This window comes from Macaca mulatta, chromosome 2 (genome assembly GCF_049350105.2).
Source record: "Macaca mulatta isolate MMU2019108-1 chromosome 2, T2T-MMU8v2.0, whole genome shotgun sequence".
In the NCBI taxonomy this organism is placed as follows: Eukaryota; Metazoa; Chordata; class Mammalia; order Primates; family Cercopithecidae; genus Macaca; species Macaca mulatta.
Window position 1 is genome coordinate 42926509 of NC_133407.1, and position 25439 is coordinate 42951947.

At 45.9% G+C, this 25439-nt stretch overlaps 1 protein-coding gene across 1 annotated transcript in view; it reads left to right on the forward strand.

Moving 5' to 3' along the window:
• The first annotated feature begins 729 nt into the window (after window positions 1-729).
• CLSTN2 (calsyntenin 2) overlaps window positions 730-25439 on the forward strand; it is a 651167-nt gene continuing 626457 nt past the window's right edge. The window contains exon 1 of the mRNA XM_015132004.3: window positions 730-1031. Within this exon, the coding sequence (XP_014987490.2) occupies window positions 923-1031 (109 nt within the window). The 5' untranslated portion in view covers window positions 730-922. The remainder of the gene's footprint in view (window positions 1032-25439) is intronic.

The window sequence follows — 25439 nt, forward strand, 5'->3', positions numbered from 1 at the left end:
GGTGGCAACTTCTTGCATGGCACCATACCGCAGGGAATTTTAAGTTTGCCCCCCACCCCCCCGCCACTGCAGCCTCAGCAGGCCCAGCACCCCAAGTTTTCTGATCTAGCTGTTCTACCAGCTTCTAAGAGCCGCGGCTGCCCCTGCTTCTCGCAGATGACGCGGAGCCCGGCCATTGCCATCCAGGTCCAAGGCTGTCTACTCTGCCCGACAACCCCTAGCACCACTAGGCGCTGCTCTAGTGTTCGCCTGGCGCCCTCCCCAGACCAGTCGACGTAGAGCGCCCAGAGACCCAGCCAAGGGCAAGACCCTTAGCGACGCCAGCCAGTCCTCTCCGCCCAGATATCAGTTCAAAGGGCATGGCAGGACAGTGTCCACCGCACCACTCCAGACGACCCGCAGGCCTCGGGTGACCACTTTCTGGGGGAGCCCTCCATTCCTTGCGGCAGCTTTTCGGAGAGCCGGAGTGGAGGCTCCGGGCTGGAGGGCTCCCCGCAGCCGCCCACCGGGGTCCTCTGGGGGCCCGGTCCCGACTGGGGCAGGAGGGCCTGGACAGCGCCCCGGAGCGTGGAGATGGCTGAGGAAAGTTGGGGGTCGGGGCCTTGGGGCTGGGAGCGCCGAACCCGGCGCCGGTGCCCGCGTTCATGAATATGCACGAGCCACCTCCCTCCCTCCGTGACGTCACGGGCCGTCCCGGGGTGAGCGCCGGAGCCGCTCCGGGTCCGCGCCAGTGAGCGCGGCTGCTGCCGGCGAGCTAGCGGCGCGGCGGCGGGAACCGGAGGCCGAGCGCGGCGGCGGCGGCGGCGCTAGAAGCGCACCCATCGGGCACGGCGAGGCGGCTCACGGCGCGGCAGGCACCGGGAGGCGAGAGCCGGCGCGGACAGTAGGCGGCGGCTGCAGCTCGTTGGCGGCGGCTGCGAAGATGCTGTCTGGGCGGCTGTACTGGGTGCCGCTCCTGCTGGCGCTGGGCGTGGGGAGCGGCAGCGGCGGTGGCGGGGACAGCCGGCAGCGCCGCCTCTTCGCGGCTAAAGGTGGGTGCTGGGGAAGTTTGCTCTTCTCCCAGGAGGGAGGCAGGGCAGGCTTGAGGGTGAAAGCGGCAAGGACCCGGGCTCACGCTGGATTTGCCCACCCTCCCTTGCCGCAGCTTCTGTGGCCTCTGTGCGCCCTGGATCCCCGAAGTCAGGTCCATGCGCCGCGGACCAGAGAGGTCCACCCGCGGACGCCGGCCCAACCCCTGGGCGGGGTCCGGGGGCCAAGCAGAAGGCGAGGTCTGGGGAGTACGGACAACTTTGAGGGCTGTCTGTGCCGGGATGGGAGCGCAGTGGGTGAGTTTCGAGCTCTGGTCCAGGGACGGCTCGAGCAGGGCGCTGGCGCGCCGCGGGGACAAGCAGGTGTCTGCTCCTGCCTGGCGAGGTGGGGGGTGGGGGGGAGGGAAGGATCAGCGGCGGTGCTTTCAAGTAGGGAGCCGATCTGTGACTTGTCTGCCAACTCCCAGCTCGGGAATGGAGTGGAAACTTGTAGGCTCCAAGGAAGGCCCCGCTGACACTCCTCAGGCTCCCCCAGGGCGGTTCTGGCTCCCCGGGGAAAGCGTGCCCTCCGGGTCGGCGGCGGGGTCCGGAAGAAGCGCGGGATGTCAGGCTCCCCGCTACCTCTCCTACTTCGCTCTGGCTCCCGAGGACCGAGGAGCCTAACCTGGCACCACTCCCCTGCCCACCCTGTTCCTTTGAAGAGCTTGACCTCCCGCCCGGAAGGAAGCTAGATCCAAGCGAACGCCCGACTCGGTCAGGCGAGCCTGGAAGCCGGCGAACCCCGGACTTCGACAGCTGCCTGGGAGCGCCGGGAGCCCTGGGGTGGGGGCCGTGTCTGAAACAGGAGGTCACGTGCTTGCAGGGGGTGGGGAGGGGAGGAAAGAGCAGAGCTGATGGGGAACAGTGGTGGGCTCAGGAAAGGCTGTGGCAGATCCTAGCTGGGGCTCGCAGCTTAGTGATAACTTGTTGATTCTCTGCGCTGTTCATAAGTAGGGCGTGCGTTTGGTTTGTGGGCTGTGGCCAAATCCGCCAGGTGACAATGAGGGGGTACTTCGTTCCCAAATCCTGCCTGGCAATCATCAGAGGGCGGAGGGGTTTGCGCCTGTCAGAAAGTAGATTCCCTGTTAGAGACAGCCTGATTCGGACGCTGGCTTTGAACTACAGTTGACCACCAGCTTACGGGAGGGAATGCCTATCAGGCTGCAATACTCTTGGAGGTTGGGGAAAGCTGGAGGCAGGCAGTTCGCCTTGTCTGGCCTTAGGAACTGGCCCTCCAATAACTTAGGTGTGATACATTTGAGAAGAACATGGGAGATTATGTTTATCGGTAATTTTAAAATCTTTTGGTGTCATCTTTTGAAAATATTTTATAAGCAGCCATTCTATTTCTTTTCAGCATTTTTTTTTTTTGTATATCCTTGACAGGCAGTTTCTATTTTTAGAAATGAGAAATTTCATGAGAGAAAAACTCGTTATGAAAATATCTCAGAGTGCGGTAAAGAAGTGGCTGATATGAAGGGATCAAGCTGAGAGACTGTTGTTTTGGTGAAGACAAGAATAAAGAAACAATGAACTTCCAAACATCTCCCCCTCCTTTCCCAATATAGACACTTTGTTAAACAGGCAAATTACTTTTTTGGGGGCTGGGGGGAGGAGATTTCCCATCACTTTGTAGCACAGTAACTGATATAAGCAGATGTCTGCAAACGGAAGTTTGAAGGAGGGTGAAGAGCACACAGCAAGTGCAGAACAGGGAAGAAATCATTTGGGAAGGGGATCTGGTGTAAGTAGTAATAATGCGCGGCTGAGTTCGCAGGTCAGACTGGGAAACTTCATAGAGGTAAGCGAGAAAGAGAAGGAGAGAGATAAAAAAGAAAAAAAAAAAAAAAAAAAACCCCAGACTTTCAATGATTCACCTTATGTGGATAATTATGTGCATTTTAACCAACATCCGACTTAGAACATATTCATGTCTTGGTTAAAACTAGGCATTTATCAGGTCGGGCATGGTGGCTCATGCCTGTAATCCCAGCACTTTGGGAGGCCGAGGCGGGCAGATCACCTGAGGTTAGGAGTTCGAGATCAGCCTGACCAACATGGAGAAACCCCATCTCTACTAAAAGAAAAAAAAAAATTAGCTGGGTGTAGTGGCACACACCTGTAATCCCAGCTACTCAGGAAGCTGAGGCAGGAGAATCACTTGAACCTGGGAGGCAGAGGTTTCAGTGAGCCGAGATCGTGCCATTACACTCCAGCCTGGGCAACAAGAGTGATACTCCGTCTCAAAAACAAACAAACAAACAACTACACGTTTGTCTTTCCAGGGTAAAACATTTATTGGCCCTGCAGATTGAAAGTTAACTGTCTGAATTCCCGTTGTTCTCGCTTCTTTCCCCCTCCAACCACTGGGGGGCTGCAAAGAGCTCTATTTGCTAGTGCTTTTTTTTTTTTTTTCCCCAAGACGTGTAATATTTGATTACAACAGAGGCATTTATTATGACACTTTAGTTAGTATTTACAGGACTGACTTTCCTTATTACAATGCACTTGTATTGTATGTTTCCAAATCATATGATCTCTGAAGAATGCTTGAAATAACAAAGCTGTATGTTTTATGTATAATGCACCCTGCCTCTGACTTTGCCATTTTTAAGGTTCATACCATTGTTATTCCCATCACACACACACACACACACACACACACAAAATCAGGAAGGCATGTGAAGATTGAACAAAAAAATAGATTCTTCTTTCATACAGTTCTGTATTCATGTGTAGAAAAACATTGGGAGTCTGGAGTCAAGCTTTCTCACAGAGTTGAATGCACCCTCCAGACAACTGTCTGGAAGCATGTGCTCCCAGCTTCAGGCTGGTGTAAGATGTTGTGTCTGTGGTGCACAGCTTGTTCTGCCTTTGTGCTTCTTGCTTCTTGCTTTCGACTCGAGCAGTTAATCCCTCACAACTACAGAATCACTGTACTTTCAGTGTAGATATATTTCCAGTTTCAGAAATCATACAGTGGCCAGGCAATTGTAACTCCTTCCCTTCACCTTTACATATTTTGGCTATTCAAAAAAGATAAATACTTCTTGGATTCCATGAAGAGACCAGATCACATGTGCATGTTCTGTGAGTAAAGCTGGTAAGGTATTGTGGACCCAAAGAGTTTCTGGAGGCAGAGAAAGACATGTCTTATCCAAGGGAAAGAACACAATGCAATCTAGACAATACCTCAGTGTTTGTGCTCAATTTGGCAAAATGTCAGTGGTCCCAAGACCTCAAGGACTTGGTACACAGTCCTTTTTAAGTTCCCAACATCTAGGCATAGAGGTCATTTGGAACAATACTCAAGTATAGACTATCAATTGTTGTAGTGCCCATCTTGTGTGCTGAGGGCCTGACTCAGTGCTCTGGAAGTTTCTGTGCCAGTAGCAGAAGGCCACCCCCCACCCCTCCCACCCCTACCTTTCTTTGAGGAGCTTCTGTTTTAGTTGGAGAGGGAAGATTTTTAGGTGAAAATTTTAAGAGAGTAGCAGCAGAGAGAATTTGTCCAAAGTATAGTACTGACTGTGATAGAGACACAGGCAAAGGAGATGGGAGTGCAGAGATAAGGTTTACAAAAACAGCATGTAGTAATAGGTTAGGAGGAGGATGGAGCGGAATAACAACAGTGTGGTGTAATTGTAGTAATTTCAGTGTATGGAGTCCCTCTTTAGTATGTAACAGGCACTGTTGCTAATCCTGTTACGTGGGCAATCTCTAACTCTTACAACACATGCAGAGCCAGTGTTAGCCCATTTCATAGATGAAGAAACAAATTCAATGACAGGGTAAATGACTTGCCAAGACCTCCAGCTAGAGGGGGTGGCACTGGGATGACAATAAAAAGGTCACTATACCCAGTGCCCCCTGTTTGTCAGACAGTCTTCCCAGTGGTTTTGAAAGCCGGTCTAGGGACCACAAGGAAGCTGAGCTGTTTGTATCTCTGAGTTACCCAGGAGCCCTTGTGGTCCCACCCACAGAAGAGCACAGTATGAGTGTCTAAGGCTGTTTAAAAGGGCATGCAGGTGAGGTGAGGGAAATGGACCTTGCTTTCACCATGGAGACCAGTGTTCTTGCTTAGAGCAGTCACCTCGTTCTCTCTCCCACAGATTCAAAAACCATCCTTGAATATTCCAGATTGCACACTGCATAACTTCCTGCAGGGGCAAAGGTAGTGTGGAATTTTTATGGTGGCTTGTTCTAAATCATCTTTGGGTAAGTAGCAGGTGTCTTCTAGTGGTATAACAGAGTCATTTTTCCAACTGAAGCACAAATGCCAAAAAGTCCTCAGCAATGCATCAGAAAGTGTACTCTGACCTGCTGCCATCCTGAAACGCCTGTGGTTCTTGGACCGAAATATACCCTTTACCTCTCTTGCACTCTCTGGGCAGCAGGCTAGTAAGTCACCTTCCTCAGCCCAATTTTCACTGTTACTCAAGACTTGGCCTTCCATAAGGAACCTTCCTAGGCTGGTTACTTTTGAGTGACTTCCCTCTCTTTCCTGCATGCCTGTGTTTTCTTGTCTGACTCTAGTCCTCAGGGCTCAGAGACCAGTGCTAGAGGCTCATCCTGACTCTCCTGATATCTCCAGAGCCTGGCCTCAAGATATGAGATGAGCAGTACACAGTGATTTGCTTGGTGAACACACCTGTTTGTAATCCCTAGTGCTGTCATTTCTTGATGTAGACATTTTACATGTTTTCCTCTCTCCTGTATAAAGTAAAATTTGGGCATATGGCCAGAAAAACTTGAGTTCCATACCTGGCCCTACTACTTCCTAGTTAGATGATCTTGGACAACTTGAGCCTCAGTTTCCTCATCTCTAAAATGGGGAGACAGAGATCTACCTTGTAAAATGGTTGTCAGGATAGTGCTTAGAGAACACGTAGCCCAGTTTGGGACATGTAAAAGGCATAAATATACAATGACTAATTATTGATCACTTCTTCAGTTGTTTTAGTGTCTGAGGGTTGGTGAATTTTTTTTCTGATCACTTAGAAATCCAGTTGCTTTGTTCATATCTTTTCTCAGCTCAAACTGTTATCTCTGTTTCTCTGTTTCTCAGTCTCTCTCTGCCTCTCTCTCCTTGTGCGGATATGCACCTGTGTGTAAATATCGTATAGAAATGTAAATGCACATGCATACACACGCATTTGGCTTGACTTGTTTGTAAAAAGACACACTATTTTTTCACTAGTCTATGGATATCTTTGAAGCCAGGGCTCCATTTCATTCATCTCAAAAGCGCTGGCACTTAGTGCAGGGCCAGCTCAGAGTAAAGGTCAGCAATATTTGCTATATAAATAAATAAACAAGCATATCTCCATGTGCCAGTGCCAGAGGTGTGGGAGGTTGTGGTCTCTGGAGGGGAGCTCATGTGGTGTGATCTGGGTTGCAAGGAAAGATCCCCTGCCCAATTCATACTTTCCTCCAAGCCCTGCTACCCAAGAAAACAGAAAGGCATACTTTTTTAAAGGTATTGACAAGCTTTGTGATAATACTTGTTTATATGGAATGGGGTAACTGAAGCTATGATACTCAAATAACAGCTTGAAACAGATTATTGTTTTATTAGTTATTATCTAACCCACCACTAATCGGACCCTGTGGAAATGGTTCCCTGGGAAAGACAGGTTTTGAGGATAGACCATGGGGAGGCCTGAGCTGGGGAAGAGCACTGAGCTGAAGATCCTGGCACTGTGTAGGACAGAGGATCATGCTCTGAGATTTGGAAAAGAAATAGGCAGGAAGCTAGAGGGAGTACTGGTCAGAGGAGAATGGTTAGAATGAGAGTTAGCCCTTCCAGACATGCGCTAGGTCCTGTTCTCTAGCTTTTCAGCCAATTACTATTTCTCAGCCTCCTGTTATTCTCTGTGAGGGGAACAAAAAGATAAAAGCAAGTTCCAATTATCAAAGAGTTCACACTCTGTCTAGGGCAAACATTGCACATCACACATCACACAAACTATTGCAGAACTTGGTGACTTATGGGAAAATGGTAAATTGTGCATCACAGATGCCCAAAAGCCTTGCAGGAAAGGAAGAAGTTGGCAAGAATAGAGGTCAGGAAAGATTTATGCAGAAAGTAAAAGGGATGTTGATGGGTGGGTAAGGCATTGGGAAGCATATGTCGGGGGCAGGGGTTTGCACTGGGCAGGTAAATACAAGGTGGTAAGAGTGATTGGCACACAGGCATGAGTGAAGAGGGAGCTCAGCCAGGTCAAATATTTCTGCATTCAGATTCCAGAGCTAATAAAACAGTGAATGTTTATTGAGTACGTGCTATGTGCCAAGTGCTACCTTGAAGCACTTCATATATGTCCATTGGTTTGATTCTCGTACCAACCCTATAAAGGAGGTAAACCTACAATCTCATTTTTACAGAGGAGTAAACTGAGTCACTGAGAAGTGAAGTAGCTTGCCCAAAGTCTCACAGCTCAAGGTGGTGAAACTGAGGTTACAAACTCAGAATAGACTGGTAGGCATGGGTTCCCCTCTTCACACAGGCTTACCTATTCAGAATGATGTGATGTCTGCTTAAGGAAGGCTCTGAGTGAGGTCAGCGAGGCTCTGCTGCCCTGGAAGGCATTGCCTTGCTGTCCAAGAATATTTGTTTGGATTTTACTTCAAAATTGCTGAAAGAGTTGGTTTCCCTGAAAACCTCACTCTCTGACTCACTTCTCCAAGTGAGCAATACCTGTTTCTTCTCATCCAGACAGCTTGAAGCCCTCCTCACCTCCTGTCATGCTTGGCCTCAAGCCGCGGAGGCAGCCATCTGCGCTGTATAGTCCCAGATGTGTTTGCAGGGGTCTCCTGTACCAGAAAGACTATCCCAGGTGGCTGGCCTTTGTACCGACAGGTTTCCTGATATGGTCATTCATTTGGGTTAAATATTGCCCTCTTCTGACTCCATTTTAGGCCAGGATACACACTTTTAAACATATTAGCTGGCTAGATACCAAAGTGGATAAGAAAGGGATGTTGAGAGGTGTGCATGGCAAGGGCGGGAGGACATCATATAGGAGTAGCAGATACCAGACTGTTGATCGGGCTGCCTTTTCTTCTACTGTCATGGCAGGATTTTCTATATGGCCATTGTATTGTTCTCAGACACTCCTCTTACAGATTGGTAAATGTACATTACAGGGCATATAGCAGCAGATCAGGAATCAGGACAAGGGGTCAGACTGTGCAGTTGATTGCAATCCAGCACCAGGGAGCCAGTGTGATGAGCTAGGTGACATTTTGGAACATGGCCACTTGAAGCCCATTTCTTTCACTACTGAGCAGTTTTCTAACTCTAAGGACAGGCAACTTATCTCCAATACTTTCTCAGGATCTTGCTTGTCCCCAGCTCAGGATCCTCTACTCATATCAATCCTCCCCAGAGATTGGCCAGAGGTGCCCCTGATCAATACTTTTTTCCCTAGCTCACTTTGACCCTCCTACCCCACCCAAGGCTCACTCGGTATCTGTTTCCTTTAGGATGCCGCAGCCCCATATGTCCCAACCCAAGCTCTCATTTTTCCTCCAAGAATCTACTGCTTCTGCTGTGGCCTCTGTTTGGGTGAAAGGTACATCCTCCATACATTCACCCAAGCCAGAGCCCCCAGGAGTCCTCCAGCATGCTTGTCCCTCCATAAATATCACAACCCATCCTTCCTCATGTCCGAGTGATTCTATCATCACCATCTAGAACTTCTCCTCAATTCCCATTGCTTCTGCCTTGTTTAGCATCTTGTTTAAATGAAAGCACTAGACTCTAATTTTGACTGCCTCTCCAACTCTCCCATTACACTGCTGTCAGGGTGGCAGCATATATGCCACTCCCACCAGGCCTGCAAGAAACTCCATCTCAGTCATGAATTCTATCTTTTACCCTCCACGCTAAGGTCTGTAAGGTTTTTGCGAATAGCTTAATGCTCTGGAATTGCCTCAGATTTCCCTCCCTCACAGGTTATTACTGCGTGTGATGCCCCTTGTCCAAACAGCATGGTGCCTTGAGATCCTGGGGTGTCTACTTCCACAGGCACCAGACTATACCACCAGCATCTAGAATCTAATACTCATGCCACATTCTGTAGCCACTTCCTCAGGAGTGCTACCACCATCTGGGGATGGCAGCTGTAACAGGCTACCAGTTCCCATCCTAGAGGAAATCAGCTCGTCTCAGTTTTAGGGTGGGTGCACCAAAGCCACCCACCACCAACCTCTCCCATCCCTACCATAACCTCAGTTAGGGGCTCAGGCATTCACAGAGCAAAGACCAGGACTGGAGGTATCTTCAGAGAACTTCTGCCTTCACCCTTGCTACCCAAACCTCCTTCTTAGAACAGGCAACCATACTCCTTCTGACAAACTCTCCAGGGAAGCCCCAGACCTCCCAAAATAGATCTCAAATTCTTCAGCCTGGCATAAAAGTCTACTGATTTTGCCCATCTGGCCTTCTCTCCTGTCAGTGAGCTTTCTAGAAATGTCCAAATAGTTAATGCTTTCATCTTGCAAGAACTTACTATGCACCAGGCACTATTCTGAGTACTTTATAAATATTAACTCATTCAGCCCTCCTAACCACCAAGTGAGATGTGAACTCTTATTATCCCCATTTTACAGATGAGGAAACTGAGGCAAGGAAGGTTAAGCTACTTATCAGTTTACCCAAGTAGTAAAACAGTAGAACTGGGATTTAAATCTAGAAAGTTTAGTTTCAGAGTCCCCCCTTTTATCCAGCCCTGGATGCACAGTGGAGCCACTTGAGAGAGATTTAAAATAACACCAATGCCCAGAACCCACCCAGAGATTTTGTTGTAGTTGCTCAGGGACAACACCTGGGAATCTATGTGAAGCTCTCCAATATTTCTGTTGCCCAGCCATGACTGAGCACCACTCCAGCAAACTCTACTGCCTCTGCCAACTAAGTGCTACTTCCAGGTGGGATCTGTGCTCCTCTGTCTTTCACCCACCAGTCCTTTATTTCCCCTGTCAGGGCTCCCATTGCCACCTGTCTCCCAGGGTGCCTGTGAGCCCTTGGAGGGGGAAGTACCCTGTTCACCTCTGTTGCCCAGCACTGTCTGAGGCCCAGAGCAAATGCTGAGTGTTGAGGGGGTGACTGGTGCTAGGGCACTGCTGCCCACACTGGCTGCAAATCCTGCAGGGCTCTGTGCCCATGTACCTTCTCCCGTCAGCTTCCTTCCTTTGGTCATGGGGAGGAGCTGCCCATCAGGCCTTTCCCTTTTAGTTATTTGACTATCTGCCCAAACCAACTTGCAGCATTTGCTCCTCAGCAGTTTAAAATACTTGGTTCTGCACATGAGTCAGGAGAACATTCACCACCTTGAAATGTATTCAACAGTCAGGCCAGCAGATACCAGTGGAATTCTCACTCAGAAAGTCTGTCAGTGTTTTTCTCATTGCTTCTGAGAATGCTTAATTGGCTAACGTTTGACTTATTTCTACAGAATCACTGCATCAAATTGTCATGTGAAAATTGCCAGTTAAAAAAAAAAGAGACATCATTTTTGTGACTTCAGCCACTTTGCATTTCTATGATATCTGCTGTATTATATAGTTAGGTAAAACTTTGGAGTCTCAATCAAGTCTGACTAGAAAATCATTGTGGAGTATCAAAGAAAGGTCATGGTCTCCAACTCATGTGACCTAGATCCACTGATGAGCTGTGAGGTTCAGGGCAAATCACTCAGCCCCTCTGGTATGTGTCTTTATCACATGCAGAAAGGACATAGTGGCACCACCTCTACCCAAGAAAGTTCTAAATATTCAAATGAAAGTGGCTCTGGATGCCTTTTGAAAGGATAAGGTGCTTACAAAAACAAGGTGGTCACATTTAAGAAATCTTTGAGACTCAAACTCCAAAACAAAACTCTCCATCTGTCTTTCTTTATACTGTCTTATTAATTTAGTTAATTATATTTTCAGGAGAAGTTTGAATTTAGTGTGAATCTCTTCCCAGTTCTCTGATGTATAGCCTGCATGTGTCACACAACTGGTGGTCACCATGGTTACACAAAAAATGCAGCAGTTGCAGGCCCATCAATTTTCAGGAAGAACCAGTCAAAACTGTTAATATTATGTCAAGTTGATGTGTCGTTTTCCAATTTGCATGGATAGCTGCATTGCAGCAAATTAATTAAAACAGATAAATGTTAATCTAATGCATGTCTCCTTGTAATTAATGAAATATAACCATTACAGGAGTGTTTGATTTATTATTTTAATTTATAAAATGCTGAATTCTCCTATAAAGTTAGTTATAGTAATAGGAAAAGCTTACCCATATATAGCATTAAGAAAAATAATCACATTTCTATAAATTAATCACTCTCTAAAAGGATATAGTTCATTAACACTATGAACTGAAAGTGTTGGATGTAAATTAGATTAACCTTTTTAGTGACACTTCCATTTATATTGCACATTCTCTTCAAACTAAAAGCACTTTACATATATTAATTCAATTAACCCTCCCCAGACCCTTGTTAAGTAAGTACATATATCAAAGTTGGTAGGGAGGAGAAATGAAACCCTTCAAAAATACTGAAATCCTGGCCTTAGGATGTATGATTTATGATTTCCTCTGCAGCAGTACAGTTTATCCAGATTTATATGGCTTGAGAACATGGGTACATATCCATGCTGTCTCTCTCATGCTGCCAAGAAACCCTTAGGATGTCACTTCATGCCGGAAGCTGGAGATGCTTCTGCCTGAAGCTTAGGCCAGATGCTGTAAGGAAAATTCTGTTTTATTTAATAAAATGCACCCCAGCAACTCTGGGTTTGGTGGTAGACAGGGCATGTCCAAGTGGGTATGGGTGGCTAGACCTTAGTGCCCCATTCAACAACCAGAGGGCCATCATCCCTTGGGCTTGCTGCTACTCCACCTCTACCCTCTTCACCTGATCATCTGGAGGCTCAGGTCAGACTGCAGCTCTTGAACAAGACCTTGGGATGCTACTGGGAGGAGAAACAAGGATCTGCAGGGAGGTAGAGCTGGACATCAATCTTCTCAGCTGGGGTCCCTCCTCAGACTTGTATTGGTGAGGGGCAGAGGCTGCTGCTCCCTCACCTGCTGAGATGGAAGGCAAGGATCAGCCAGAAGAAGACCGCACTCTCCATTCTGCCTAAAAGCCTGTTTCTCAAGGAAAGTTTCCTGAGTGAGGATCTGTGTTTTCTGCTGTAGTGTGTCACTAGGAGTGCCCCATCTTTTATGAGGCCATGCCTCTTTGGAGCACTTACCATTATTGCTCAGGCTTCCTGGAAATAATTATGCACCTGGAGAGAGGAAAAGGATGGAAGCAGTCTTACATTATAAGAGCTAGAAGACTCAGGGGAGAGACTACAAACATTTCCTTAGTTTGAGTGAATATGTGTTTGGTGACTTGAGGTTCTGAATGTTCATTTTTCCAACTCTTTCTGCTCCTTAAAGTTCTCAAATGCACAAGCACTCTTCTAGGGGCAGTGTTACACTGTATTCCACAAACCCGTCTTCTTTGAAATAGAGTGCATCTCAGATAACAGCCTGCCTTGTAGCTGATGGTTACAAACCTACCAAGGGCAATGGCTAACCCAAAGGAATGAATCACTAATGATAAGACATGAAATCTAGTGTAGAAGAAACATTTTAGAGTGTTTGCATTCTTCTCCCTGACTCTGCAGTTAGAAAATTTCTTACTCTGGTCCTCCCAGCCAACATGCAAGGGCAGTTTAAGCCCGCAGTCTTAGAATCTCACCACATTGTACTCTGCCAGTACTTCTTGGTGCACATCTCTTTGCTGCAAATTGCCCTAGCTTCTCTCCTCTAAGTACTGCCTTCCAGGGATTAATAATCAGGACTTAAAGCCAAGAACTAAAATGTTACCGTTCAGGAAACTCACAAAGATGCTGGAGAGTGAGAAAAAATATTCACTTTTCAGTTCATGATATTTTAAGAGTTTTCTTTTTTCTATGATACTTTTATTTGTGGGAGAGTGGACCATCATTTGGAGTAGGAAAGAAAGCTAAAATTACTCACAACAAGAGTAAAGCAATGTGATAGCTAAGACCCTGATTTCACCTTCCCAGATTTATTTCTGTTGTTTTTTTTTCCTCCCAAAGGAAAACCAATTATTTTGACTTTATTGTGCTATCATCAGAAATGTCAAGATGGCTGTATCTTGCTTTATTATTAATGTTAGGATTATATTTAAGCCTTTTTAGTAATTTACTGTGACTTTGATTAGAAGTCATAAATAAAGCATTTGTATCACACTTACATTTTTTCCGTTTTTTTTTTTTTTTTTTTTTTTTTAACAATTCCTGCCTCCTTTCCATGCCAATCTTCCAGAAATTAGATTCCAGTCTTCCTAGGGAGAAGGAACTCAAGTCAGGGACCAGCCAAGAATCTTTGCTTGAAACTGTAGCTTTTCCTTGAGTTTGCTTTTGAAATATTCCACCACTACTTTGTCCCAATGGCCACTGCAGCAGAAGAGGAGAAAAAACAGAATCATCACATTAGCCTTTAGCACTCCTCTCGTCCCTCTCTTCCCTTATCTTGCCCTCACCCTTCCAGGATCTTTCTCTTCTTGTGAAGGTAGGGTTTGGCTGCTCCCTGGGAGCCACTCCTTAAAATACTACCCATAATGGAGAGAATCATCATCATCCTAGCTTTACAATTTGTGTTTTCTCAATTCAATGGAAAATGTGAGTAAAAACATCTTTAGAAAATATTGCTACATTTTGGGCATGGTGGTGGTTACCTGTAATCCCAGCTACTCAGGAGGGTGAGGCGGGAGAATCACTTGAATCTGGGAGGCAGAGGTTGCAGTGAGCCAAGATGGCACCATTGCACTCCAGCTTGGGTGACAGAGCGACTCCATCTCAAAAAAAAAAAAAAAAAAAAAGAAAAGAAAAAAAATTATTGCTACTTTTATTGATCAGAACCAGCCAAACTTGCTAAAGAGAGAGAGCTTGCTATGAGCCACCACTTCAAAACAAGTCACCTGTTCTTATATAAGAGGCCATTTGATCGGAAGTGTGAATGTGGTGACTTGCTTTGAAGTGGTGGCTCATAGCAAGCCCTCTGTCTTTAGTAAAATGCTTTTACTCACATTTTCCACTAGCTTGTGGACTGATCTCTCTTTCGTCCAGTTCTACATAGCCCTTGGTGGATCTTCCAAATACACACACACAGTCACTCCTGCTCAAAATTCCTCATGTTACTTCTCCACTTTCATGATACAGTCCACATTCCTTGGCTTGTTTTAAAAGGCCCTTAGTTGGTGCCTAGCTGTTCCTGGGCTAGAATTGAAGCTCTGTGTGAGCACAGCCCAGCACCTAGCCCAGTGTCTGAGTGAACAAAGGGGGGAACCCTCTCTGCACTTGCTCCTCTCACTTCAACCCCGTGTGCAGGACAACCCAGTTTTCTGCTTGGAGGAGTTTTCCTGTGTTCTGTCTGCTGTGCACACTGCTCTGTCTCCTGCTGTACTTTGTCCTGCCTGGCATCCTGGCAGGCCTCCCTCATGCTGTCACATTTCTGGGAATCCATCCCTGGGCATCCCCTGGGGCACTCCCTTCCCTTCATGACATGGCTCCCATATACAACTCCACAGTGGCACTGCTCGATTGCATTGTCATTGCTCACCTGTCTGCGCCTCACTAGACTGTGTTTCTTCTTCCCAGGTTCTCAGATTCGGTCTAACACTATGGATCAAGTAGGTGGATGAATGATGGATGGAGCTCCCTGGAACCCAGCTCTTTGCCTTGTGGGGAAATGTAAGGCTGGTGTGTGGGGTTTTCCTTGTCTAATCTTTCTCCTTCTTTCCCTGGGATCCCCAGTATTCATCTCCTCAGTACACATACATCAGGGCTGGCAGAGCAGGAGGATTAGGAGAGGTCAACATCCTAGGCAGGGCCCTACTCGTTATTGCTGGCATGAGCTGATACGTTCAAGGTGGGGAGATAGAGCCCAGCTGGGGTTAGGGGCCTGTTGGGTATAAGTTATGGCTGGGGAGCAGAAGCTAGATAGCCCAGGGTCATGAACCTCTGCGGCAATTTCCAGAGTGTGCACCCTTCTTGGATAATGAATGTAAATTACCTTTGCCGTCAGTGAAGTGGCATAGACATAAGCCCCCACTTTGCTCTGTAGCATTGGATATCAAACACTATGGGAGAATATCTTCTGTCACGCACTGATGAGAATTTGGTTGTAACCATCGGCTGCTGCAGGTGGATCTGATACTTTCCCATGTCGTTCCTTGGGTCCTCCTTGCTCCCATCAGCATTCCGTTAAACCCTAGACTACAAGTTTTAAGTGGATAAAGCATGCTGCATTTTCCAAACAGGTCATTAAAAACAATTTGCAATTTATGGTATCAGATGCATGTGTGTGTAGAGGCAAGCATGAAGTTTTTAATTGGAAAAACTTTGTCTTCAATTAAAGTGGGATGCTGAATGTGATGAGGCCTGTGGAGTTCTGAGCCCACAGCTAGGGAGGCAGGGCAGCAGGAAGAGGGGCCAATTTGTGGCTGTGCTGAGATTTCCAGGTTGTGTATGCAGTCCACAAAATGAACAAATAGGAGTCTCTCTGAAGTCAGAACATTTACTTTTTGCTGGGATTCCCTTATGGTAATCCATAAGGATATGCTGGTTCAGTTCTGAGTGATAAAGCTTTGGTGCTATACATGGGGAAATACCGTCTTCCTCAACCAAACCAAAATCCCGAGCTCTGAGGCTGGTGTTGAGAGGGTCACCTTCTGAGGCACAGTCCCCAGGAACATGGGGGAGAGCTAGGTTGCTAATAGCCCTGATTCTGCCCTTGAAATTCCCTTTCTTTCTGCCACTCCCTACATGGGTTGAGATTGAGCCGAGACAGAATAGACCTTTTTTTTCTGTAATTCTGGCTCTAGTGGAAATAACATTTTCCTTTAGATATCAAGGCTTGAACTTGGACCAAACAGGATTTTACCAAAGTTTCAGGGTGAATAATGGAAATAAACGTAAAGAATCATGAACTTTCAACCCTATCAGAACCAACGGCCCGTTTTTACAACACATATTTTCTAGTGTCCCCATTATTATTTCTAAAATGAAGTTTACTGATACTGTTATGCACTTATATAATCTAACAAATCAATATAATGTCTTCACTGAATACAAAGAAATTAAAAGTTAAATAATGTATAATAAAATGATATGTATTTCAACAAATGCTTGGGCCAACCATATGAGAGGAAGTAGTGAATTAGATGCTTGTCGCCAGTTCAGCAGCAACACCATGTGAATCACTGTGAATTCAACAGCTGCAGATGCAAACAGATCTGTGTGTGTTGTTTTGGTGATTCAGATATCATGGGCATATTGTGTCAACGTGACTTTTTTAAATGCTGAAAGACTTCTGGCAATATTTTGAATAAGACAAAGCATTCTTTGGCCTCAATTCATAGGATGGTTGTATTCCTGGAAAGCTCAGGGTTTATCAAAGCTGCACCAAGAATATCCAGCTGACTCACTTTAATGCCACTGACATAGGAAAGAGAACTGTGGAGCTCTAGATGGTGTGCTGGGGGCCATTCAGGCAGAGAGGTGCCTGGACCACCCCTCCACCACACATGCACTCATCATTTCCTGGTTCTAAGAGGTACCCAAGAAGTATCTCATATGTGCTTACAGGCTGAAATTGCCTTAAAGGGTAGACAACTTCTGGGACAGTAAATAGGTCTTTCTAAAGACCTTTTTGGGGAAAAGAGGAAAATGTCACCAGCTGGTGGTCAACTGAAAGAGGCCAGGATTTCACAAGGAGATCTTCTGGAGAATAGGGTCTCCCTGATGGGGGATGCTGGAAGATCTATGGGGGAGCCCATAGATCATGTGCTAGAATATCATTTAGACCAAGCAAAAGGAGGATCACTACTTTGCCAGTTAAGCATGGAGACGTCTCGGGGTCTTTCCCATTACCTGCTTCTCTACCTGACACAGAAGCACTGTAAGGGGGTATGAGGGGGAGACCACACTGGGCCCAGAGACAATGACCTTTGGATCAGATATAAGATTGAAGTTTAAAAGTGAACTAGACTAAGTATTCGTAAACAAAAAAGAAATGAAAAGCAATGGAATTGGGCTGCAATATCTTTAAGGCGCTGCCACCCTTTGGGAAAGAGAAGCTTGACAAATCATGGTAGGGAACAAAAATAACATCGTTTGATGTTTATAGTCCAGTGGATTGGACTCCAGCAAACTGGCTAGAGTGTTTATTAAGGCCACTACTGATATTTCAGAGATAAAATGCTGTTCTCTTGGATAAAAATTATTCCTTAATGTTCCCATGGATAATTTAAAGGGGTGAGGGTTTTTATTTTGTTTTTGTTTTTATTTTAATCCCTAGGTGGCTGTTTCTTTTTCCCCCTCCTCATATAAGCATGAAGTGCTTCTAAGAGAGAGGCTGGATTGCCTAAGAGAGTTTCAGCAACTTTGAGATGAAAATACATTTTAATATTTTGATTTAATGGGGAATGGTATAGCCCCTTAATAAGTAGTTCAGTGACATTTGGTAGTTCTGTAATATTTGACTTGGAGTTGAGTTTATAAAAATTTCAGCCCAACAGTAACTTCAGAGCACTAAGGGATGTATGTATTTCTGAAATGAGAAGACCTGGTTGACATTCTGATTCTAAAATCAACATCATCCCTTATGCGTCACCATATTTTCAATTATAATGGATGATGGGCTGTGAATTTTAAAAACAGCTTCCCTGCAAGCTCCTGCACAGACCCAGCTTGTATGCAATAAAAAGAAGAGCTTGGGAGGGAGAAGAATGTCCTCATGCCCACTCTTCTGACTTGACTTACTAAAATGCTTCCTTTTCAGAGACTGCTTTGGTTTTTTGCTCCCCACATTGGTTCCTTGGGAATTTTTTTAGAACGTGGAGTCTTTTCTAACTTTGCAGGGAATTTGTATCCTGATTGACCGAAATGGTCGAGCTTTGGAAGGGTAAAGTCCTGTCAATAAAAGCCTGAGATTTTATGAAATACCTATGACAGCCAGACAAAAGTATGTCTAACAAAAAATTGGGGGAGCAAAACAGATGCTTAGGGCATGGTGTTCTTGCATCTCTGCCATTTCAGGATAAATTCAGGCCTTTGCTACCAGTTCATTTCCCATTTCACTGTCATCTCACCTTCCAAGTAGAAAATACCCTAAATGGATTATATTAGTTCCCAACATGCAATTCTTAGGCAGTGATTAAGGTCGGGATTATTCTCAGGTAGTCCCAGGATGCAATGGTTTTGCGGGTACTGGGCTTATGTTTGTTTTTACCAGGAGGTTCAGAAGCAGACCTTCCTTCCCCAAGGGTGGTCACAAAATCAGGTCTGAAATGGCCCTATATTCTACCCATAGCCAGCTCGAATGGGGAAGAGACAGCTCTATCCCCCACCCCACTGTGCTGAACTGGAGGAGTAGAATGGTTATTGAGTTAGGTGGGACCTGCTAATAGTGGCTTAGAATTTGGGACTTCCTCCCCAGAGGGAATGTGAGCTTTGGACTGGGCCTCATATCTGGCCTTGACACCTTCTAGGAAATGCCTTTCATCAGGCTTAGTAAGGTGCAGGTTGAATAGAGACTAGATAGTCTCTGTCATATGGGCAGGGCATATCTGTTACAACCACCCCCTATGCCCACACAGATCCTCTCCCCTAAAGGATTGAGAAACTACCTATTGGGTACTCTGTTTATTACCTGGGTGATGAAACAATCTGTACACCAAACCCCTGTGACATGCAATTTACTCACGTAACAAACCCAACATATTCCCCCTGAACCTCTAGGGGAGAGGGTACGTGCGGACATAGAGGGTGCTTGTAGCTGTCAGTGCCGTGCCTGTATCCCTTCTGCTCATGCCATTTTCATGCAGGTCGGCCTGACTTCCAGCAGCAGCGGCCCTTTGCCTGTGGTCTCTCCCTGGCCCCTAGACCCCTCCGTGCTTGCCAAGTGTGGCAGGTCAAGAGTCAGAGGGAATTAATACCTTCAGGAACTATCCTTACCAATGATTGACAGGCACTGATGGGGCAGCATCCCAACTCCCCCGTCCCTCTTCCCTCAGGTGGGAGGATGACTGAGATATTTTACCCAGTGCCCAGGCATCTCCAAGAGGATTAAGCTCCAGTTTTGCCCACACTGGTAACTTGCTTCCAGCCTTTACTAGCTTTCTTCCCTTCCTGAGTCACTTTTCCACTCCCCTACTGGTATTTCCTGAGACCACCTCCTACACACCTGTGCTCAAATCCTTGCCTTAGGGCCTGCTTTTGATGGAGCCCAAACTAAGAGGGAACAAACAAGAGAACTGCTCTGTGTGTGTGTGTGTGTGTGTGTGTGTGTGTGCGCGCGTGTGTGTATGCAGGCTTTTTTCCCCTTCTTTTATTTTAGATTCAGGGGGAACATGTTGGGTTTGTTATATGGGTAAATTGCATGTCACAGGGGTTTGGTGTATAAATTGTTTCATCTCCCAGGTAATAAGCAGAGTACCTGATAAGTAGTTTCTTGATCCTCATCCTCCTCCAACCCTCCATCCTCAAGTAGGCACCTGTTGTTTCCTAAGAGAAAGTATTTTGTAGAGCACTTGCTGTGTCTTTTCTGCATCTACCTATACAGTAAATCTATTTCAGGATAGCAATTCTGGGTTGCCTTTGGGCATCCAGTCAGACTTACTTGCCAGCTGTGAGGTTTTGTGGGGCATTTGGAGAATACTGAATAGTCATTGAACTCTCAGTGCTTGTATGCAGCACTTAAACTTGTCTTCACATCCATCTGGGGCTAGGAGACTTTGCTAGAATAAGATGTGCTGTGTTCTGCAGCTGGGGCAGGCACTGAGCCTGGCAGTGGTGGTGATTTCTCCTCTGGGCTCAGGACTCTGAAGGCTCCTTGAGGGCAGGGTTGCCATAGCTCCTTTCCCAAGATCTGGGGTATAGCAGGCACCCACCCTTTGGAGGTGAAATGAGTTGAATTAAGTTGAGTGCCTGCAGCCTACATAATCTAAGTGTCTGGGGGAACATCTGGCACCTCTGATCATAGCCAGATTTCTCCAGTGTCTGTTTTCAGCGTTTTCCCAGAGCACCTATAAGTGAATTTGCAAAGCACTTACCTCTGTCTTCACCACTTCTTTTGATGGTGTGGAACAGCTGGCAGAACTAAAAATCCTTCCCCTATATCCACCATAGCTAGCACACAGGTCTAAATTACTATGGCAATTCAGGTACTTCAGGGAAGACAATGAAAAGTCTGATTGATACAAATTCTGCTTTCTCTAAGAGACTGAGTGCACCAAGCCATTATCAGCTGAGCAGTTTGATGTGAGTTAGTCCATTAGCTTAGACACATGGCCCAGCTTAAGTGGATGGGATTTAGTATCTTTTACTTTTTTGACAGCCAAGTAACTTTATTTCAGTGAGGAGAGTGTTAGCATATATAATATATATTAAATATAGAATATATATTGCTATATATACACATATACACACATACATGTATATATGGCAATATTGCTCTATATATACACACACACACACACACGGCAATTCCAGTCACTGAAGTACAACATCTGATTTATTTGAAAAGTTCTCTTAATTCTGGGTGGCTGACCCATGCGTTGTGTGTGAGTAGTCTATGAATCCTCACAATGCCACTTAGAAGCTACAGGATGCTGAATAAATTGCATAACTCCTCTGTGACTCAGATTTCTCATCTCTAAAACGGGTATATTAAACTCTAGCTCAAGAGGCTGTTGTAAAGCTACAGTAAGCCTGAGAATATAAAAACCTGGCATACAAGAGGCTGGTGTTTTGCTTATCCATTGCTGCCTAACAAACCCCTGCACAACTTAGCGAAACAGTGACCATTTGATTATGCTCACAGGTCCTGTGGCTCAGGAATTGAGATGTGGGGTTATAGTTTATCCCTGCTCCACGATTTCTGTTGCCTTGAATAACTGGGGGTTGGGATCATCTGAAGGTTTCTTCAGGCCGGGCTCATAGGCTGCTGTTGGCTACTAACAAGGTCCTGCACATGGTCTCCACATGGCATTCAGCTTCCTGACTGGATCATAGTAGGGACAAAAATAACATCATTTAATGTTTGTAGTCCAGTGGATTAGACTCCACCAAACTGACTAGACTATTTATTACGGTCAATGCTGATGTGTCAGAGATAAAATGACTTCAGGATGGTTATACTTCTTACCTCGTGGATCAGGACTCCGGTGCACAGGGACTTCTTGTGGATTTAGCTGAGTCCCTCTCCGAAGTCATCCAGAGCTAGGCCCTTCTCATCTCAGATGTGCCTCTCACTAGCTGATGGCTTGCGTTTCTCCTGGATTCCTTTTGTTCCTGACCTTGACGTTCACTACAGTGGTCTCTCTGCTCCGAGAGAGAAAGGATGGATAGGGGACATTCATTTCCTGGGGAATCACAGCCTCTGAGGTGGGCAGCATGCATGGAGGGAGCTCTGGAGCAAAGATGGAGTCCCTGGAGAGGGTTAGACCCAAAGGCTGGAAAGATGTGCAGAGACAGGGGGTGGTAGGACCCTGAGGATAGTTACGCGGCTTCGTTAAGTTGCACTCAGCCTGCCCTATATCTAACCCTTAAGGAGCACTCACCAGGAGCCATTCTGTTCTGGAGATTTCTCATGCATCAGACTGCCTGAGATTTCCCTTGTCATGACTCTGTGAGGTGGGTCTCCTGACTTCCCTATTTTCCTGTTATGGAAACTGAGTCTTAGAGAGCTTCGGAAAGTCCATAAGTAGTGGTATTAGGAGGTGAACCCAGAGTTCAGACCTATGCTGGTCATGTTGCTTCGGTATTCAGCATCCCACTTGGTAACATGTTCTCATATTTTGTTCTATATTTGTTGTGCATTATTCATTTTCTCTAACTCTACTTCATACTCATTGAAGGCAAGACTATGCCTTCTCTTATATTCTCCTCTGCAGATGTGAGTACCTTAGAAGAGAAGACTGGGGCTTGACAGAGAGGCCACCATCCTTCTCAGTGGCCCAGCATGGTGACTGTCTTGTTAGTCACACCTGCTGAGCTTGGGTCGATAGAGAACAGAGAAGGCATTGTTGCTCACATCCTATTCTCCAAAGGAAATTTTGTTCTAGTTTATTGTGAAAGTATTGGTTTTGAAATTGAAACACAGAGGTCTACTAAAGTGATGTTCTGTTTGGAACAGACTCTCTTTTTTTCCTGTTTTCAGGTGAAAAGCAATAACCATGAAGAAAATGAAAGAAAACCCTCTAAAGAATAGTGTCAATGGCTCTGACAGGTTAAAGCTGTAGGATAAATGCAGAATTTACATGACAAAAACTTTGAGTACAACGCTGATTGTCATTCACCAGTAATAGGATTCTCTGAAAAGCAAAAATATCTTAATTAAAAAAATACATAATTTATTTTTGCTGGTATGCGTCCTTTTGCCTCACCCTAACAAACTAATTAGACTTGAATATCACTTTCCCCAAACTTAACTTTACCAAGGCTGTGTCCGTTTCATCCGTAATGTGCCCCCTCCCCCCGCTTCCTGGGCTTAGCAGGCTGCTTAGAGCAGAGAAAGCTGCAATGAGTGTTGCCAATTTGAAAGACAGGTTTTTTGCCCTCAGATGATTTAAGTTTTGATGCAGAAACTAGCAAGCTGACAGATTAAAATTTAAATGATGATGCTGTACAGGAGGGCAACACAGACATTGAATGAGGCTGGAGTCAGGATTGGCAGAGGTGATGACAGCAGGTGATGCCTGCTCTGAGCAGGGGCCATTCATGCCTCTGGGGCTGCCCAGAGATATGCTGTCCAGCCTCATCTCTGCCACACCTGACACTTCAAGCTGAGGAAGAAATCAGGTGTTTCATCCCTCCAGGCAGCACCACTTACTCTCCCTGCAGGATCTGGGATGCCCTCATCTTCTCCCTACCCACAGCCTACATCCAGATCCCAACTGGTGCAGAGATCAAATATCCCCTCAACACTGACCTTCTCCTTGTCTTCTTAAAATGAAACTTCATCTTTCTCCTTCTATAATTTTGCCTCAACTCTAACCTGTATATGCCTCAAACAGAGTTTATGCAATCTTTACTTTTTTTTCTTATTTGAGAACCCTGATTGGTTTACTAGATAATGAGCTATGTGAAGGTGCAGGGCTGTCTTAATTCATACCTGCATCCCAGCATCTGGTAACTAATTGCTGACTGGCTGAATAGACAAAGGAATGAATGAAGTGATTTAATGAGATGGCCTTGGAGCATGGGGGACTTTACAGGGGTAATGAGGGTTTGAGGTTTGAGAGGGTTTCAGAGAGGGGAAATGATGTCAGCTCATGGCCCTAAGTCAGCAGAGGACATATGCCAGTTTGGGCACAAGCTGAGACCAGCCTGTTTGCCACAAGCTGTGCTCGGAAGACCTGGGAAGAATAGGAATCCCATGGTCTTGAGCTGGAGGGGCTGGGCTAGCGCAGGAAACTTTTTCAGGCACTCACAGTTTCAGAAACACCGGGTGATCCCCTGTGTCAAACTCATCAAAGGCAAGCACTTGTCCTTGTGTTTCTGATTCTCATTTCCTGCTGAGTTACTGCCTGTGTGAAAGCAGCCGTGAGGTCCCCCCTGTTTGATATGGATCCACACTGCAGATGAAGTCAGAGCTGAACAACACAGGGCTTATCCAGGGTGCCTGGCTGCTTGCTCTCCTTCAAAAGGAGAAACTAGGGGCCAGCTCTCACACAGAAGGCCAGTCAGAGCAAATCCCTGCTCCTGCTTGACTTGTGGTCTGGATACATTGTTGCCCCTTGGCAGGGGTACAGCCACTAGAACATTTGCCCCATTGTGATGTCTCCTATGTCTCCGCAGTCATCAAACACCAAGAATATTGCTGGTCACTCTTGGGAGGGCTTATCAGCCACAAGGTGTATGTGTCCACCACTAGCCCTTGTCCAGGAGGTGTGAGGTGAGTTACATGTGCTCATTCATTTTTAGCTTTACCTTTCTCTTGTCTGTATTTCTCCTTTCTCTGCCTCAGTGATTACCTTTCTTTTGAGGCACACCATGCATTTCTGTACAAAAGACTGAAATCCATTATAGAATGTGGTAGGACATCAAGGAATAAGATAAATTTGATTTCTGTCCACGGTGGTATAATGAACGAGAAGATGTGGCTGGCCATGATGTACCAGGTGGGCTGGGGGAAGGGAGATCAACTGGGAACCTGCAGAGAAGCACACCTGGCAGCTCTGTGCTCCTTTTAAGTGGCCAGTGTGTGGTTCTGTAGACTTGGGATTCAATGACAGTCTCATGCAAAGAAAACCCGATATGCATGGAACAATAGATAGGCTGTGAAGCATTGTACCATCTGATCCTGTCTCCACAGGTATACCATATTTCATCAGTTCTAAGATGGCTTTTGAAAAATAATAACATCTCTTAAATCAGGATGAGCCTTATAATTGATGGCATCCTAGATGTGATGAAATGTGTTAAATGATAGTGTCATTCATTTGCCTGTTTGGTGTCAGATCTATTTCTACCCTTCTGTTACTTAGCTCTATATGATGGGAAACTACATCCTCCAGATGTCTTGCCAACTTACTTATGGTGAGAAAGGGGAGGCACTGGTGGAAGACAAGAGTGAGAGGAAGAGAAAAACTAAAGTATTTCCCCGTGTCTTTCTCTACCTTGGCCAATCTCACTGTCAGCGACCACCTCTCCTCTTCTGTAGCTCTAGCTTCTGGCACACATCTTCTGCCTTTGCTGAGCCCTGCTTGCAGAGGATGGCTGCCAAAGTTCCAGGTCTACCATGTGGTCCCTTCTTTTGTCCCTCCAGCCCTGGGGTGATAGTGGCTTCCTGTCTTGCCATTTGTTGCTTAGCTTCCCATTCTCCATCACTTGGGTAACTGATTCTTTGTGTTACATTTCCTTTCTTGGAGGTATCTAGTATAGTTAGTTTCTTCTTAGTTAAATCTTGACTGTTACAATGATACATCATCACCAGATTAAACAGATATTGAGGGGGCATTATTTCTCTTTCCCACATCCACACATTCTGCAGAATCTATTCTAGTTAGGGTGAGCAGTGGTATCTTTGATGCCAGACTCAGAGGATTCTTTGGGGTCTGTAGCATTTGACAGTGATGCCATCCCCATTTGTTGAATTTTCCTCCTTCATTGTCTCCTGGGTGATCACCCCTTCTTTCCCTTTGCTCCTTGAATTTTCCCCACTCTCTTTGCCAGTCATCTCTTCTGCAAGTCTCTAAACTATTGGGTTCTGTAGAGTTCTAAGCTCATTCTGTGCCCTCAGTCAACCCGCCCCCTTTTTTTTACTCTACCTGCTCACACCCATGGCTT